This window comes from Fukomys damarensis, unplaced genomic scaffold (genome assembly GCF_012274545.1).
Source record: "Fukomys damarensis isolate Sample0158 unplaced genomic scaffold, DMR_v1.0_HiC HiC_scaffold_33, whole genome shotgun sequence".
In the NCBI taxonomy this organism is placed as follows: domain Eukaryota; kingdom Metazoa; phylum Chordata; class Mammalia; order Rodentia; family Bathyergidae; genus Fukomys; species Fukomys damarensis.
The window spans coordinates 27,283,416-27,299,257 of record NW_022900945.1 but is presented as its reverse complement, the minus strand read 5'-3'; the positions used below and the strand labels follow the sequence as shown (position 1 = coordinate 27,299,257).

Here is a 15,842-nt window from a genome sequence, read left to right as displayed (position 1 = left end):
TTCAACACTGAGGCCATGATTCAATGTCAGGCCCTAGTGGTGGGTGTCACAGAAAGGTGACCTCTGAGTGCCTAATGCTGCTAGGTAGGATGAGGAATATGATAAAAGCAGGATCCGTAGCCCCCAACCCTCAGAAGTCTGTGTGCTCGTGCGTGTGTGTGGCAGGGGGCTAGAGGAAGCATATATAAGGAGTAACTGGGAGAAGAGGGATTGAGCTGGTGACCCAGAGAAAGGAGGAAAGCAGTGGGAGCTGAGTCTGGAAGAGGACAGAATTTATGCTCTTGAAAACGACAGAAGCCAAAACTGAAATTCAGCAGCCCCTTCCCCAGCCCTTGGAGCGCTGTGTTCAGGTCCCCCAGAGCCTCTGACTTCTCATGTGCGAGGAGCAGTGACCCTGGGCTGCCAGCTGGCACCGCTCTCGGGCACGGCCACCGTACCAGAGTGGTCGCTGTGCAGGAGCCTCCGCACCAGCCGCCTGTGCCCGGCTTGGGAGCAGTCCCGCAGGGCGAACCCGCACCCCTTCAGAGGAGCTAGGAGGCAGAGGGTGGGTGCTGGCGAGAATCCCGAGAGGGGTAGGAATAGTATCAGTGCCATTAGAATGAGCCTTTATTGGCACTAACTGTTTTCAGGCCTGGGATCTAAGCACTTCACATTTCTTTTCCTGGCTACACCTTAACACTTCCGTGAGGTAGGTATGGAAAGTGGGGACAGAGAGAGAGTCAATTCCTTGCCTCATGGCCACCTTAACTGTCAGGGGTCCTCAATGCCTCCCTATAGAAGAATTTCTGTCTCCAGCAGGATTTTCTTTTGCTGTTGTTGGGCTGGGTGTGGGGTGTTTTGTTTTGTTTTGTTTGGCAGTACGGGGGATTGAACCCAGGGCCTTCACACTGAGCTACATACTCGACAGGTTTTTGGGGTTTATTGTTTTGTATGTTTGTTTTTGGGGGTTGTTTTTTGTTTGTTTGTTTTTTGTTGTTGTTGTTGTTGTTGTTTTGAGACAGGGTTTCACTAAGTCACTAAGTTGCTCAGGATGGGTTCAAATTTGGGATTCTCCTGCCTCAGCCTCCCAGACTTCTGGAATCTCAGGCATGTGCCACCACACCCAGCTTCCTGCAGCAGGCTTTGAATGAAGCCACAGAGAGTGACTGAAGATGAGTGGACAAGCTCGGGCAATAAGCCTGGCTCTGCTTTTTCCATTTGAAACTTTTCTTGCCCTCAGTAGCCCCATCTGTTTTTGTCCACCCCAATACGTTGAGCTTGAAACCTAAGCTAAAATGACAGCAATGCCAGAAGGGTCCCCTACCCTATGACAACTGCTGCACGCAAAGAGTACATATCTCTTCCAGGGCTAGGCCGGCACCACAGGCATCTGGGGGCCAAACAATTCTTTGTTTGGGGAAGTAGAGTTGCCCTGTGCATCGCAGAATGTTGAGCAGCATCCCTGTCCTCCACGCACTAGTCCCACTCCTGTTGGGACAACCAAAGTTCCAGACAAATCTGTCCTGCTGCCGCTCTGCACCCGGACCCTGTTGAAAGCCACTATTCTAGACCAGCCCCACAAAGCATCGGACACGTCACCTGCCCTCGGCTAACTTGCCCACCTCCTGTGTGTTTCCCTGCCCCTGTCTTGGGCCTCAGTGCCTCAGTAGCAAGTGCTGGGGCAGCATTGGTGACAGCTGCTGGCCCCTGACCTCCAGGTGCTCCCAGGGAACCACAAAACTGAGTCTCCTGTGGAGATCAAGTTGAAAATGTTTCTAGTCAATTCTGGCTGTTTCCCTTTCTTTAACCCATATCTCCTTCCTCTCGTTCACACACAGGAAGAGGAATACAAATTCGGAATATCCTCAGAGAAGAAGAGACACTGACATTATTTCTCGTAAAAACATTGGCCTGTCCAACTCAGTGGCCCACCTCCTGGTCAATTCCCAAGTCCGGGTGGAGCAGGTAGGTGGGTGTCAGCGGTCAGCGGTCCCTGGAAGGGTGGGGTAGGGTAAGCACAGAACTTGAGAAGGCGAAGGAAACCTTGGCTTTTCTTTTTTCTTCTCACCCTCATGTAAGAATGCGTGCATCTTGCCCCAGATTTAGGAAAGTGCCTGGGGCTCATTGAGATGGATGTTCCCATAGCAGCACTTTGAAGCACACAAATCCTGGCAACGCTGAAAACACCTCAAGTTTCATTACCTGAAGGAAGCTGAGTGCTGATGTGGTTCAAGCTCCCCTTTAGGGCTGAGGAAATGGAGAGCTATTCATTTCTAATCAAACATTTCGGGATGGTTGTATATACTGGAATAGTGAGAACAAATCTGGCAGAGACCCTGGCTCAGGGAGCTCGCATTCCAGTGGGGTGGCTCATGTGTTTCCTGGTTGTCAGGAACTGTTGCTGGGGGGACAGGAGAGGTGTACAGTGGGGATGGTTTAAGTGGGATGATCAGGGGAGGATCCCTGAGAGATTATTTGAGTAGACAACTGGGAGAGCTCTGCCCAAGAACCAGTCCTAGCCCAAAATTGGCTCATGCCGAGAACCAGCAGTGTAGTTTCTGTATGCTAAGGTCACCTCCTGAGGTTACCAAGTCTGACAATGGCAGGAGAGGAGCCACCTTCTTTTTGGTGCCAGGCTAACTCCTTCTTCTGTATTCCCGGAACATTTCTAACCTATACTTTCCAAAATACGTTTCATCCAGTTTAATGATTTCCCATATTTACACAGAGCAATTTCACCATGAACACACAGCTTTCACATCCTCCATGTACTCCCGAGATGGAGTCACAGATGGAGAAACTGAGGCGTCTAGCAATGGCATCATTTGCACACAGATGTAGAAAGAAACTGTCTTCTCATTACCATTCCTACATTTCTCACTGTGGTTCTCAAAGTCTGGAGACCAGCCACATCAGCACTACCTGGGCACTTGTTACGAATGTGAGTTTTCAAGCCCCACCCCAGGTGGGCTAAACCTAGAACTTTGGGACCAGGGCTCAGGCTCCTGGGTGTGTGAGCTTTTAATATGAGAAACACAGGAAGAATGAAAAATCAGCAGCAAAGACTAGCTGACCCTCCCAACTCCTCTCCTGGGCCAGGGCTACACCCCGGTCCACCTAGACGGGAGATGAAGACATAAGGAATTGCAGGGCTGTCAGCTCTGAGCTGAAGATCTGCATGGGGCTCTGTCCTTGCCTAAATAAGCAAGGCATCCCACTCTGCAGGTGACTGGTTCTGTGAAGTGGAGTTTCATGCTGGCTCCCCACACCATGGTGAAGGAGCCTATGCTTGCTTTTCAAACTGCTCAGAATCTGTGAGGTTGCCACTGAAACTGGATGAGAGAAACAGGTTCAGCTCCTGGCCAGGCCCTGGGAGGCAGGCCTGACTTCCCTCACCCTCCCGCCCAAGGAGAGGCGTTCAAGGTACCAATTGCTCATCTTCCTCCTCATTTATTCTTCTGCTCATAAAACTCCAGTCCTGGCAACGCTTGTGATGATTTCCAGTTGGTAATAAAAGGAAGATGAGATAAGGGCAGGAATTTAGGGGAAATTTCCTTTGAGTTCCTACTGATATGACCTCTGGAGCTCTGGTTGCTATGCTTCTGGAACCAGGTATGAAGCCTTTCATGGGGAGGACAAAGGCCTGGGGTCACTAGGCTGAGTTTTACAGAGTGTTCTCCAAATGTCCCTGCCTCTGAGTAGCTAATTAGCAAGCCCCGGGGGCCTCCTATACTTTGCAGAGGTCATTCATACCAACCCAAGCCCTTGCACCTTCCGGGCCCACGTGGCTTCTCAGCCTGTCTGTCTTTGAGCTCCAGTCTACACCTCAACCACCGTCTGGCTCTGACTCATCAGTGCCATCCACAAGAACTTTCAACCTCAATGGCAATGTCTGTGTTCTCCTGTGCCACATGGTAGTTTGCAGCTGCACAACTGGCCTCCCCATTAACAGGGAATTTGTGTTCTTTACCATTAGAAATAGATATCTCTTGTGGCCTTTCTGCTTGGTTTCTGAGTACAGCTCCAAAGGCGGTCTCGTCACCCCTCACTCCATCTAGGGAACTATTAGACTAGGAAAGTACCACATTTCCTGGGCTCATCGCCCTGGAAACTCCTAAACATCCTTCAAGGCCCAGATCAAATGTAGCCTCCTCAGTAAAAATGCTCACAAACCTTGTTTCTTTGTCCAACCCACTCCCGCTTCCCTCTTCACCAGAGAGTTAACAGACGGTGATTAAGCTCTGGGTTCTGATCTCAGCAAGACGACACACTTATGAGTGTGACCTCAGGCAAATTCATGAACCACTCTGTCCTGTTTCCTCTTTTGTGAGTGGAAATAATACAGTGGTGGTTGTGGGAGTTAAAAGAATTAATGTATATGAAGTATTTAGAACGGTGCCTGACACATAGTGAACATTCAGTGAGTGAAAACTACTTTCACCAGCTATTCATGTCTGTTTCCCAGTCCCTGTCCTGGACCCCACATAATGAGGTCAGTGTACGGGCTTTGAGAAAATATGTGAGTGGGATCTTTGCAGTGATTCACAAGTCAGCTGTGGAAGTTGTGTGAGTGAACCCTCCTCCTCCACATCCCTCCTCTGGAGTATAAGAGACTTGGACAAAATGAGCTTACTGATTCCCTCCACCTCAAAATGTTCCAGGCTTTGAGGTTGGGGTGGGGTGAAGTTGCCTAGGGATAAGAAGTGAGGTGTGGGAAAAACAGAGGCTTTGTGGGATCATACTCAGGTACAGGGCCCTGAGATTGAAGAAACCATAGCTGAGCTATCGCTAACCACGATCTGTGCCTCCTGCCTTCCAGGTATGGTCTACACAGTTTCCAAACAGAGGTGGCAGAGCCTGGGCCTGCTCTGCTCCCCAGCCCAGAGTCCTATACAACTGGAACCCAGTACAGTGGAAGGCTGCAGTGCCCAGATAATCTCACAGACATTTTCATGATACAAGAGTCTTATCCACTGCAAGAAGTCTGGAATATCAGGAGGTCAGGGACTATGCCAGGCAGCAAGGACCCCTGACCAAGGTTGATACCCTTCTCTGACCTCTTAACCCCTAGAAGCCATCATAGGCATGGTGCATCAGAGTCACTGTCCTCTAGGAGCTGCCAGATGTGAGTTATCCAGGCCTCGGGGTTGTAGGTAAAATATAGGGTGCCTAAATCTGAATTTCAGACAAATGACAATTTTTAGCATGATTATGTCATATGTAGGCCCTATTTGGAAGACTTTCACTAAAAAACTGTTAATTGTTTATCTGAAATTCAAATTTACTGGACCACTGGAATTATTATGTGCTAAATTTGTCAAAAACAAAGGGCAGGGGTTGGGCCTTTGTCATCACTACAAGTGTGTCCTTTTCATTCCTCCACCTCAGCCTCAAAGTGAAAGTTTTAACTGCACTGTAGCACCATGTGCAAAGAAGAGAATCTCTCAGATGTAAAAGGCTGCCTGACAAAGTGAGGTGTGGGGAATCTTTGCGTTTCCTATTGCTGCTGTAACAAATGACCACAAATCTAGTGGTTTAAACCAACACATATTTGTTATCTTGAAATTCTGGAAGTCAGAAGTCTGAAAGTCAAGGTTCCAGCAGAGCCGCCTTCTTTACTGGGGTGATTATTTTCTTGACTTTTCCAGCTTCTAGAAAAACTGTCCAGTGGTCCTTGGCAGTGGTCTCCTTCCATCTGCAATGGCCTTTCCCACATCACATTACTCCAATTCTGTTTCTTCTGTCTCCTTCTTCCATGTTGCAAGGGTTCTTGTGATTATATTGGACCCAGGCAGATTAATTAGCACCCTTTGTCTGTGATTTTAATTCCTTTCACCGTGGACCATCCTGTATTCACAGGGCCCGTGGGTTAGGATGTTGGTATCTTTGGGTGGGAGAGGGGTACAGCTTTTCCCTAACAGAAGGAGGGTTCCAGCTTGGCTTCTCCTCCCTACAGTTTGCTCATGGCATCCCAGACCTGGTGCTGAAGGACGTTGCCTGCAGCGAGGCTCTTTTGTAACGTTTCATCATTTTCAGCCAGCGACGCAGGGCACGTACTGTACGAGATGCCCTGTGTTCCCTCTCCCAGGGAACCCTACAGTGGATGGGAGACACTCTGCATGCCAGTGTGGACTTCTTCAAGCTCTTCCGCGTGGTAAGGAAAGGGTTTAACTGGTCCCGCCTTGAAAATGATTATTGGGGCAGGCAGGCTTGGGGAGGTTAGGCCATCAGGGACTTGTAGGCTGACCCAGGGGAAGATGTGAGCCTGCTGTTCATGACAAGCCTTGAGAACGTACCAAGTTCCAAGGGCCCAAGACATCTTGACCAAGAGTACTTCCATTTTATTTCTTTATTTAGCTACCGGGGATCGAACTCTGGTCCTTGCACTTGCACAGCAGGCGGTGGAACCACTGAGCTAAATCCCCGGCCCGACCAAGAGTACTTTTTGAACAGAGGTCCAGGGATCCAGGAGTCACTATTAGATTCCCCATTAGATATGCACTTGTGGCAGGTATGTGTCCACTCTAGCAGTGTTAAGGTGGGTAAGGAAGGAGAAGGCCTGGCTTGACTCCTACCCACTCATGTCCTTCATTAATTATTGTAAGCAAGATATAGAACCTTTCCCGGCCCTATTATTCATCAACACAACAAGTATAATACTTTATATAGAGTGGTAGGAAAACAGAAAAAATTATATTCCAAGAATTTAATAAATGTCAGAAAATGTAGATTTCATACTTCTTCCTCTGGGTCTGGTCTTGACCTCAAAAGCCACTATTTCTCAAGACAAAAAGAAAGTGTCATAGTCTCAAAATGTTGGAAATCCTGGATCCAGCTCAGCCTGCTCAGGAAGTGCATCTTAGGCAGAATTCTTACTTGCAGTATTATCTTTTCCTTTGCCAGAAGAATAAAATGAGAGAATTACATAAAGAAGGTATAGCACAGGGATTCCGTTAATCTGGAGGACGCATGAAAATCACCAGAGAGGCTGGTAAAAGGTGCAAGTCCTATGTCCCTACCCCCAAGCCTCATGCAGGAGAAATGTCCTGTTACCCTAGGAGACTCAGATGAGGCCACCTTGGCCATGCTGTCAGCAACACTCACAATCCTTCAGAGACGGTGACATATTGTACATATTAATTCTAGCACAAAATTGTGGGTTTTTAAAAACTTTTTCCTGCATTTTAATTTCTGGAACTGTATTGGGAGGAATGTCAATCACTAAGAATTGATTTAGGAAATGTGTATTTTATCTACTGTTATGGTATTCTGTCAAATCCCAGAAAACCCATTGTCAGCTTGTCTTTAAGGCTTTTGAAAATGAAACAAAATAAAACAAGACCCCGCAGTTCCTGTCAGAGTTCACTCTGAATTCCTTTCAAACTGTGACTCTCCCTTGGAAGTTACTCTCCAATTTTCCCAGCTCATCTGGGTGGGCCTCCAAAGTGGGTAAGCGGGGTCAGGACCTGGGGTGCCACCACTGCTGAGAGTCCAGGACCCCAGAAAAGGACTCAAGACTTCCCACGCTGTGGAGAGAATAAGAAGGCATGTGGTCCAAACATCTCTTTCCAAAGTTTTAAAAGAAGCCCAAATTGAGACACATTCCTTGGCTTGTTTCAGAGTCGAACAGAACTGTAAGATGACAAAGATGCTTTATTCTGGGGAGCCATGCCCCAGCACAGCCAGGAGCCCAGTGTTGGGTCACAGAGCCACCGGGACTCCCTGCTCCTCCAGCCAGAATGAAGGAGATCCATGTACCTCGTGTGCGCAGTGCCTGGGCTGCCCAGGCACAAGAACCATGCAGTCTCACTGTCATTAGGAAGGGAGCAGAGCCATGCTTCTCATTTTTTCCCCATTAAGTTTACTGGTACATTTAAAGCAAACAGTACAGTTGCATTCATCATTGGGATCTTGTACCTTTACGTGAAATGTCTTGGTTCTTATTTTTCCCCATAACCTTGTCCTTCCTTCACCCCCTTCACCTTCCCTTTACAAAGACTTTGTTTCCATTTTTTTCCCCTTATTTCCTTTCCTCTTCCCTTCCCACTTCCCCTTTAGCCATTTTTTTCTATTTCAGCCCTATCAATTATATCATTTGAACCTTATTTACACTTTTAGTTTTTCACACCAGAGAAACTATTTGGTATTTACTCAAGTGTGTCCTATATATTTCACTTAAGAGTATGGCCTCAACGTGCATCCATTTAGCTATAAATGTCTGAAGTTTATCATTATTTATGGCTGAGTAGTACTCCATTTTATAGAAAAACCACATCTTCTTTATCCAATCTCCAGTTGAAGGGCATTTGGGTTGTTTCCAAGTTTTAGCTATTACAAACTGTGCCGCCATAAACATAGGTGCACATATATCACTGTGGTATGATTCTTTTAATTCTTTTGGAAAGGCCCAGCAGAGGGATAGCTTGGTCAAATGGGATCTCTAATCCTAGTTACTTGAGGTATCTCCATATTGATTTCCATAGTGGTTGCACCAGTCTGAACTCTCACCAGTGGTGGAGCAGGGTCCCTTTCTCCCCACAACCCACCAGCATTTGTTATTGGTTGATTTCTTAATAGCAGCCATTCTTTCTGGGGTGAGGTGGAATCTCAGTGTTGTTTTCATCTGCGTCTCTCGAATGACCAGTGATGTGAACAATTTTTCATATGTTTATTTGCTGCTTTTACTTCTTTGTCTGAGAAATGTCTGTTCATTTCAGATGCCCATTTCTGAATCAGGTCTTTGTATTTGGGGGCCTGATTTTTTTTTTAGTCCTTTATATATATTCTAGATAGTAGTCCTTTGTCTGAGGAGTAGCTGGTAAAAATTTATTCCCACATTGTAGATTGTCTCTTAGCTCTGTTGATAGTTTCTCTTGCACTGAAAAAACTCTTTAATACAATGAGGTCCCAGTTGTTGATTCTTTGTGCAAATTCTCATGCTGCTGACGATTTGTTCATAAAGTCTTTTCCTATGCCAATGTCTTTGAGAATTCTACCTAATTTACTTTCCAGGAAGTTTAGTGTTTCTGTTTTGATATTTAGATCTTTACACCACTTGGATTTTAATTTAGTGCATAGTGAAAAACAGGGATCTCATTTTAATCTTTGGAAAGTTGAAAGCCAATTTTTCCAGCACCATTTATTAAAGAGGCTATCATTCTTCCAGGGAGAATGGTGGGCTCCTTTGTCAAAGATGAGGTAGCTGAGTATGTCTGGAGTTGTTTCTGCATCTTTTAATCTATTCCACTGATACTCAGGTTTGTTTCTTCACCAACAACATGTTGTTCTTATCACAGTGTCTTTGTAGTATAGTTTCAAGTTGGGGACTGTGATATCCCCTGCCATCTCTCTGGTGCCTAGAATGATTTTTGCTGTTCGCAGTCTCTTCTGGTTCCAAATGAATTTTTGCATTTTTTTCTCAAATACTGTGAAAACACTGTTGGGATTTCAACTGGGATTGAATTGAATCTGTATAGCAGATTATATAGTATGGCCATTTTCACTATGTTGAGTCTTCCTACCCATTAGCAAGGGATCTTCTTATAACCTCTTCTATCTCTTTTTTCAGAGTGCCATAATTTTCAGTGTAGAGGTCTTTTGTCTCCATTAGACTGATTCCTAGACAGGAACGTTATTGTGAAAGGAATTATTTCCCTAATTTCTCTCTCAGTGAGTCTGTTATTTGTGTACAAGAAAGCTACTGATTTTTTGAGTGTTCATCTTGTATCTAGCTACTGTACTGATGTGTCAATTAAGTCTAGAAGTCTTTTGGCAGAGTTTTTAGGGTCTTCTATGTAGAGTATCATATCATCAGCAAATAGTGCCAGTTTAACTTCTTCCTTTCCTATCTTTATTGCTTTTATTTCTTTTTCTTGTCTAATTGCTGTGGCTGATGTTTCCAGAACTAGATTGACCAGGAGTGGTGATAGTGGACAAGCTTGTCTTGTTCCTGATTTTAGCGTGAAGGTTTTCAGTTTTTGACCATTTAGTATGATATTGGATGTTGGTTTTTCATAGATAGCCTTTATTAAGTTGAAATAAAGACCATCTATTTCAATTTTCTGTAGGGTTTTTGTCATGAATGGGTGTTGAATTTTTTGGAATGCTTTTTCTGAATCTTTTGAGATGATCATATGTTTTTTGTCCTTGACTCTGTTAGTATAGTGTATTACATTTACTCATGTTTCTCTTCTTGAGGTAGTTTGGCCACTGACTGGTACAGTTAAATTTTTCTCCTGGGTCCTTACTGACAATTCTGGGAGGAAAGTCATGGGTGTAGCAGGATAAGGGAGCACTGCAGCAGAACTTTCCATTAGTGACTTTGGGTTAGTCAGCTTTTGGTTATCTTAGCAAACACCTGAGACAATCAACTTATAAAAAAAAAGGGTTATTTTGGCTCATAGTCTTGGAGATTCCAGTTCATAATCAATTGGCCCCATTGTTTTAGCAGCCAAGCAAGGTAGGAACATGTGGTAAGACAAGACCATTCACTGCATGGCTAGTAAGCAAAGGAGAGTGAAAGGAAGAGTCTGGGGTCTCACAGTCCCCTCCAAAGGTGTGTCTCTAATGACCTGGAGACTAGTCCCAACCTCTTGAAGCTTACACCACCTCCCAACAGCACCAAGCTGGAGACCAGGCCAGCTTTAACACTCAAAATCCAAACTATTGCAGACTCCAGCCTCAGGCCATTGGATTCATATGTTTACTTTTCAGACAAGAAAGACCAGAAAGACTTTCCTTCTGCCCTTACATGCTTCCCTGGCAAGTACTCAGCTCCGAAACCAGGGGCTTACTTGGCCAGGTTCCCTCACTGACCTCAGCTAGGTGCTGGGTGCTCGCTCACCACCTCTGAATGTATGTCCATGTGCTCACACCTGCAGCAACACCTGCTAGGGCCAGGTACTACAGAGAGGCCAAGGCTCCACAGTGAGGTCAGAGAAAAGTAAACAAGCCAGTTCACAGCAGTAGAGCTTAGAAAGACCAACACCAGGAATATATGTTCCCCAGAATAGAAGTGCCTGGGCTTAGCCACACACTGAGTCACCCACAGAACTTTAAAAACTGTTCATGCACAGCCCCCATTCCAAGATTTTGAATCACTTAGTATGGGATACAACCTGTACTTCAGTATTTCTTTAGAGCTTCCCAGATAATTCCAAAGTCCAGCCAGAGTTGGATATCAGTGAGCTAGAAAGTAGGAGTTTGATTTACAGCCCCAATTTCTGTAGACCAAGCAAAGTAATCATTGTATCCCAAATGTCTCAGAGGCTTCAAAGCAATCATCTGGTCACCCCTAAGACCAGGGTGCTGTAGCAATGTTTCTCCCCTCCTTTGACCTTAACAAGCCACAGAGATGCAGAGCCTGAGTGGATCCAGATTTTGCCTAGAAAGGAACCCCAGGCAGAAGATGGCCTCAGTGACCTCCAGGACTGCCCCTATGAAACACTACACACAGGCCTATCTAGTCCTCTGGTGCCCTTGAAATGTGCTTTTCCATGTATTGAATGGATGAAGCAGCTAAACATTTTTTAAACTACTGATATATAACTTAAAAGAAATTGCAGGCATTATGATGGGATTTTATTTTTATTGCTGCTGTACCCATCCTCCTTGTGTTTTAGGAAAATGGCCCTGAGGCCAGCCCGGAGAGGCTCAAAGCAAGCGAAAAGGAGCACAGCCAGCCTCTCTAGGCCAGGCTGTTATTGCAGCTGGTTGGCACACAGCCATGCTTCACCCAGTGGGAGGGCTAGGCCCTCTGCTCTGGGCTGTTTCTGTGTGCACGTAGTCAGTATATAAATATGATTTTATTAAATGCCAAGTCAGTTCTCATTAACAAAGAAACAGGAGGAAATCTCAGTAAAGCCCTGTGACAGCACCATCCCGCACTGTGTGAGGAGCAGGGAGCATTGGTGGGGTGGGGGTGCAACCCCAAGACCTGGGGACCTGTGGAGCCAAGAGAACCAGAAGGGGAGTTAGCACCAACTGGGACCAGCTGTGTTTTTCCTTGGTCCAGTGGAGGTTGGAAGGGAGTGTTGTCATCCTCAAATAATCCAAATGCTGGACCCATGGCCTTACTCACCCACCCACCTAACTCCTGAAACACTGCTGCACCTACTCAAGTGCACGCATGCACACACACACCTCTGACTTGGTGACCTAGATGTGCTAGATGAGAAAGGAGAAAGCAGGTGACCAAATTTCTTTCCAAGGAGATTCAGCCTCTCTTGGTTTCACCTCTGCTGGGATAGCTTGAAGGAGCTTGTCTTCGCCTGGGGCCTTTTCAGGCTTAACGCCCCCAGCTTGAAGCCTAGGAGGTAAGAGCTGGGCCCAGGCTATCATTATGGCCAACACTACCTGCAATGTTCCCACCTCATAAAAAAAAATGGTGCATCAGTTTCATCAGTTTCAGGTGAGGGATTGGGAGGTTTCCCATCTGATTTGGCTCCAGGCATGCATTCCCCTCCTCTTCCTGCTCCTCCTCCTCCTCCTCCCCCTGTGATCCTTCCTGTTTTCTCTCCAATTCTAGCGTACAGCTTTGAAATCTTGCTGAGAAACAAATCTGTCCCTTCTGCTTTGAATGTTTATTTGTGGAAGTTCGGCAGGGGAACTGAGGTGGGTGCCAAGACCTGCCATGCTGCTGGGAAATCTGAGTTTCCCTCCCTTCCCCCTTCTCAGTGGCTGTTGATAGAGGAAATCTGGCCTTTTGGCTCACAGTCTTCCCCCATTGCAACCGCTCCCAGTGTGGCATGATTCAGCTTTCATTCCATTCCTTCAACCACTACTCTGCTGTGGTTTTTACTTTTCTGACTTCATTGTGCTTACGTCCCTGTGACTATGGGCTGGCTGAACATTCAGTTCCAGAGAAGAAAGGACCCAGTCTTGGGGGTCCTGACTATATGCGCCTATCGATGTGCTGCTTTGTTGTTGACTCTGCTCCATGAACTTCTGAACCATCAGGGATAAACAGGACAGACTGCCCACTGCCCAGCAAGAGTTGGGCACACGTTCTGCTCTCCAGGGCCATTGCTGGGGTTTGTTAAATCTCAACTATGCATTGCAGTCTTTGGATGGATATTGCTGCATCAAAAGTCTCTGGGAAAGTCCCCCTGTCTCTAGCATTTCACAATGAGGCCTCATTAATGACTTAATTTCATGATTTCCTCTCTCTCGATTTCTAAGTCTTTGGACTGTCAACTTTCTCCTACTTCTGTGTGAGAGACCTTGGAGGGGAGAAGAGAAAGGAGGAAGGACTGAGTGCCTGCATCACTAGTGTTCAGCAGGACCATTGGGCAGAAAGAAACTAAGCCAGAAAATAGATTTCCTGAAAATTATTAAGCCACAGCAAATATGTTTGATTTATAGCATTGGTATTTATTTCTGCCTACATCTACAAAAATCTGTGTTTATGCAATCAAAATTTTCCCATGCATGAAAAGATTCCAATAAAGAAGAAATACAAAGGAAATAGAAAAAAGGCACTTTAGCATACACTAAATATACCTTAGGCCTACTAGCTTCCACTTGCCTGATTGATTTGTTTCAGGATCCAGGGTTTGAATGAAATAGACTCGGGTTTGTTGATTTTATAGATTTAAAGAGAAAGAATTCCTGGGAGGTTAAAACTAAAGCGACTTAGGATAGAAGGAGGACCTTGGGAAGGCTGCTATTTGGGATATGGTTTCCTGAGATGCTGGCCTTTATTCAGTAAATACTACGTGAGTGCACTGATGTGTTAGGCATCAGGTTCTCTCCCATAAAAGTTGTTTTCGAAATTTGGCCTTCTGGTACTTCTCCACAGAACCAAGGTTGTTGGCCGTTTTATGGATTAGGATCACCAGCCCTAAATCTTTTCCCTAGGAAACGTAAATCCCACAGATACTCAGGGTTGGGAACTCATGGAGCCAGAGCCCAGGTTAAGAGCTTTTACAATAAAAATTCTTTCCTACCCCCCACTAGTATGTGCCCTTTCCTAAAAGTCTCAGTATAGCCACAGATTCCTTCATAATCCTCTGTACAAAGTCATCAGCACCCCTGGCCCCGAGCTCAAGGCCCCTCGTAAGAAGACCAGAGTCCTGAGCCGCAGGATGGGACACACAGCACCTCCCTGCTCTGGGTTGGCACCTAACCTTAAGACCCGTGTTTTATATCTCAAGGAACTGCAGTGAAATTTGCATTAAAGAAGAGAAGGTAAAAGACTTTGAAACTGAATATTTTTTGCTCTTAGCGAAATGAGAGCCCGTCCACTTTGCAGTTCGTGCTCCTTCCTCAGTTCGCTCAGAGTAGGGGCAGGTCTGTCTCACTGAGTGACCTTTGACTGCCTCTAGATTCTACGCTCAGTTTTGCTTACATCAACCACAGATATCATGACAGAAGACACCACGAAGAGAAAAGGGCCTATTTTCTATCAAGCCAAAGAGATTTCCCTAACTTGTCTGTTCACATACCCCAGAGCCCACCCTCTGGTTCAGCTGCTGTTCCCGCCAGTGCCGGGAGACAGCGTGTCTCTGTGACCTCTGCAGATAGTTTGGCATGTGCCCCCACCCCTGCCAGTGACTGAGTCTGAATTCTCCACTCATGACTCATTTCCTAGCACTCAGGGCCACCCTCCTGGTTGCCCCCTCACCACTAAGGCAGCTTCCTCTCTTTTCATCTGATACTTCACAACTATCGGGCTGCAACAAACACGCTTCAAATCCAGTCTCCCAGTTGCCTAGCAACAACTTCCCTCCCGGATAAATCTGGGCTTCCTGTAGCTGCAGCTCAGGACTGAACCCAGCAGCCAGAAGCTGTCTGTCCTTTCTTCTGCTTTTCACCTCTGGTCTGGGTGCTTTCAAAGTATCCCATCCATTGCTCCAGAACCTTTCAGAAACTATATCATCCATGTAAGGATGCTTTTAACCTGAAGCTACCTAATCACCCTTGTGCTAGAAATATCCTCTATTTAGAAATCAGTAGTTTCCGGATCATCTTCTTTGAATCACAGAAAATAAACAAAAAAATGTCAACTCATAGACATTTCTTTTCTATGCCAGCAAAGAAGCATCCATTTGATTAACTCATTGGCTCCAAAGCATTAGCAAATACTATCAAGATTTTTTAGGAGCTGATATGCTGTATTCTGCATAAGCATCAAACAATACACAAACTGAAAAAGAGACATGTAGTTTTGTCCCTAAGAGCCCAAACAAAAGCCCCTTGGGATCAAAATCTTCTTGTCATCTGCAAGGGTCTTGTATCAATTTCTTAAATAAAGGATCACAGCTCAGGCATTGTTCAGACCAACCACAGTTAATAGAGAAATCTCTTTCACAGCCCTGTTGTATATCCTTGAGAGATCTAATCACTTTAACCTTGGGTCAGCCGTACTGGAAGTGTTATTTGTTGAGAAATTAAGAGAATTGTTGGTATAGGAAAATGTAGGGTGTGTGTGTGTGTGTGTGTGTGTGTGTGTGTGTGTGTAATACTTGCCATTTATGTCTATGACCCTTTTTGCCAGAAAGATTTCCACATTTCCATTCAAATAAATTTACAGCCTCTTCCGGTTCTTTTGACAGGAACAATTCCTGTAATTTGAATAGATAATGGGGGAGGGAATGAAATGAAGAAGAAAGCCCTGGGAGAGTTATTGTATAATTTTTGGCACCATCACTCAGATAACTGGGGAAGAGATACAGTTGGAAGGTTCTCTGGGAGCCAGCCATGGTTCTGAGGTATAAGCGGTGTCTCAGTGATGTGAATTTACTTACCATCACCCCTGGAAAGAACTAGGAAGGGAGTTCATGCCAGACACATACTTGAACTTTAATTAATGATTATAAGCAAGACCAGAAAAGAAGAGTTAACGAGAAAGAAAAATATATCTC

The 15,842-nt window shown here is 45.6% G+C and overlaps 1 protein-coding gene across 1 annotated transcript in view; it reads left to right on the top strand.

Moving 5' to 3' along the window:
• Positions 1-15,842, top strand: part of Abca4 (ATP binding cassette subfamily A member 4) — a 235,303-nt gene that overhangs the window by 17,073 nt on the left and 202,388 nt on the right. The window contains 3 exon segments of the mRNA XM_033758165.1: positions 1,818-1,874; positions 1,877-1,944; positions 5,936-6,133. Coding sequence (XP_033614056.1) covers positions 1,818-1,874; positions 1,877-1,944; positions 5,936-6,133 — 323 coding nt within the window.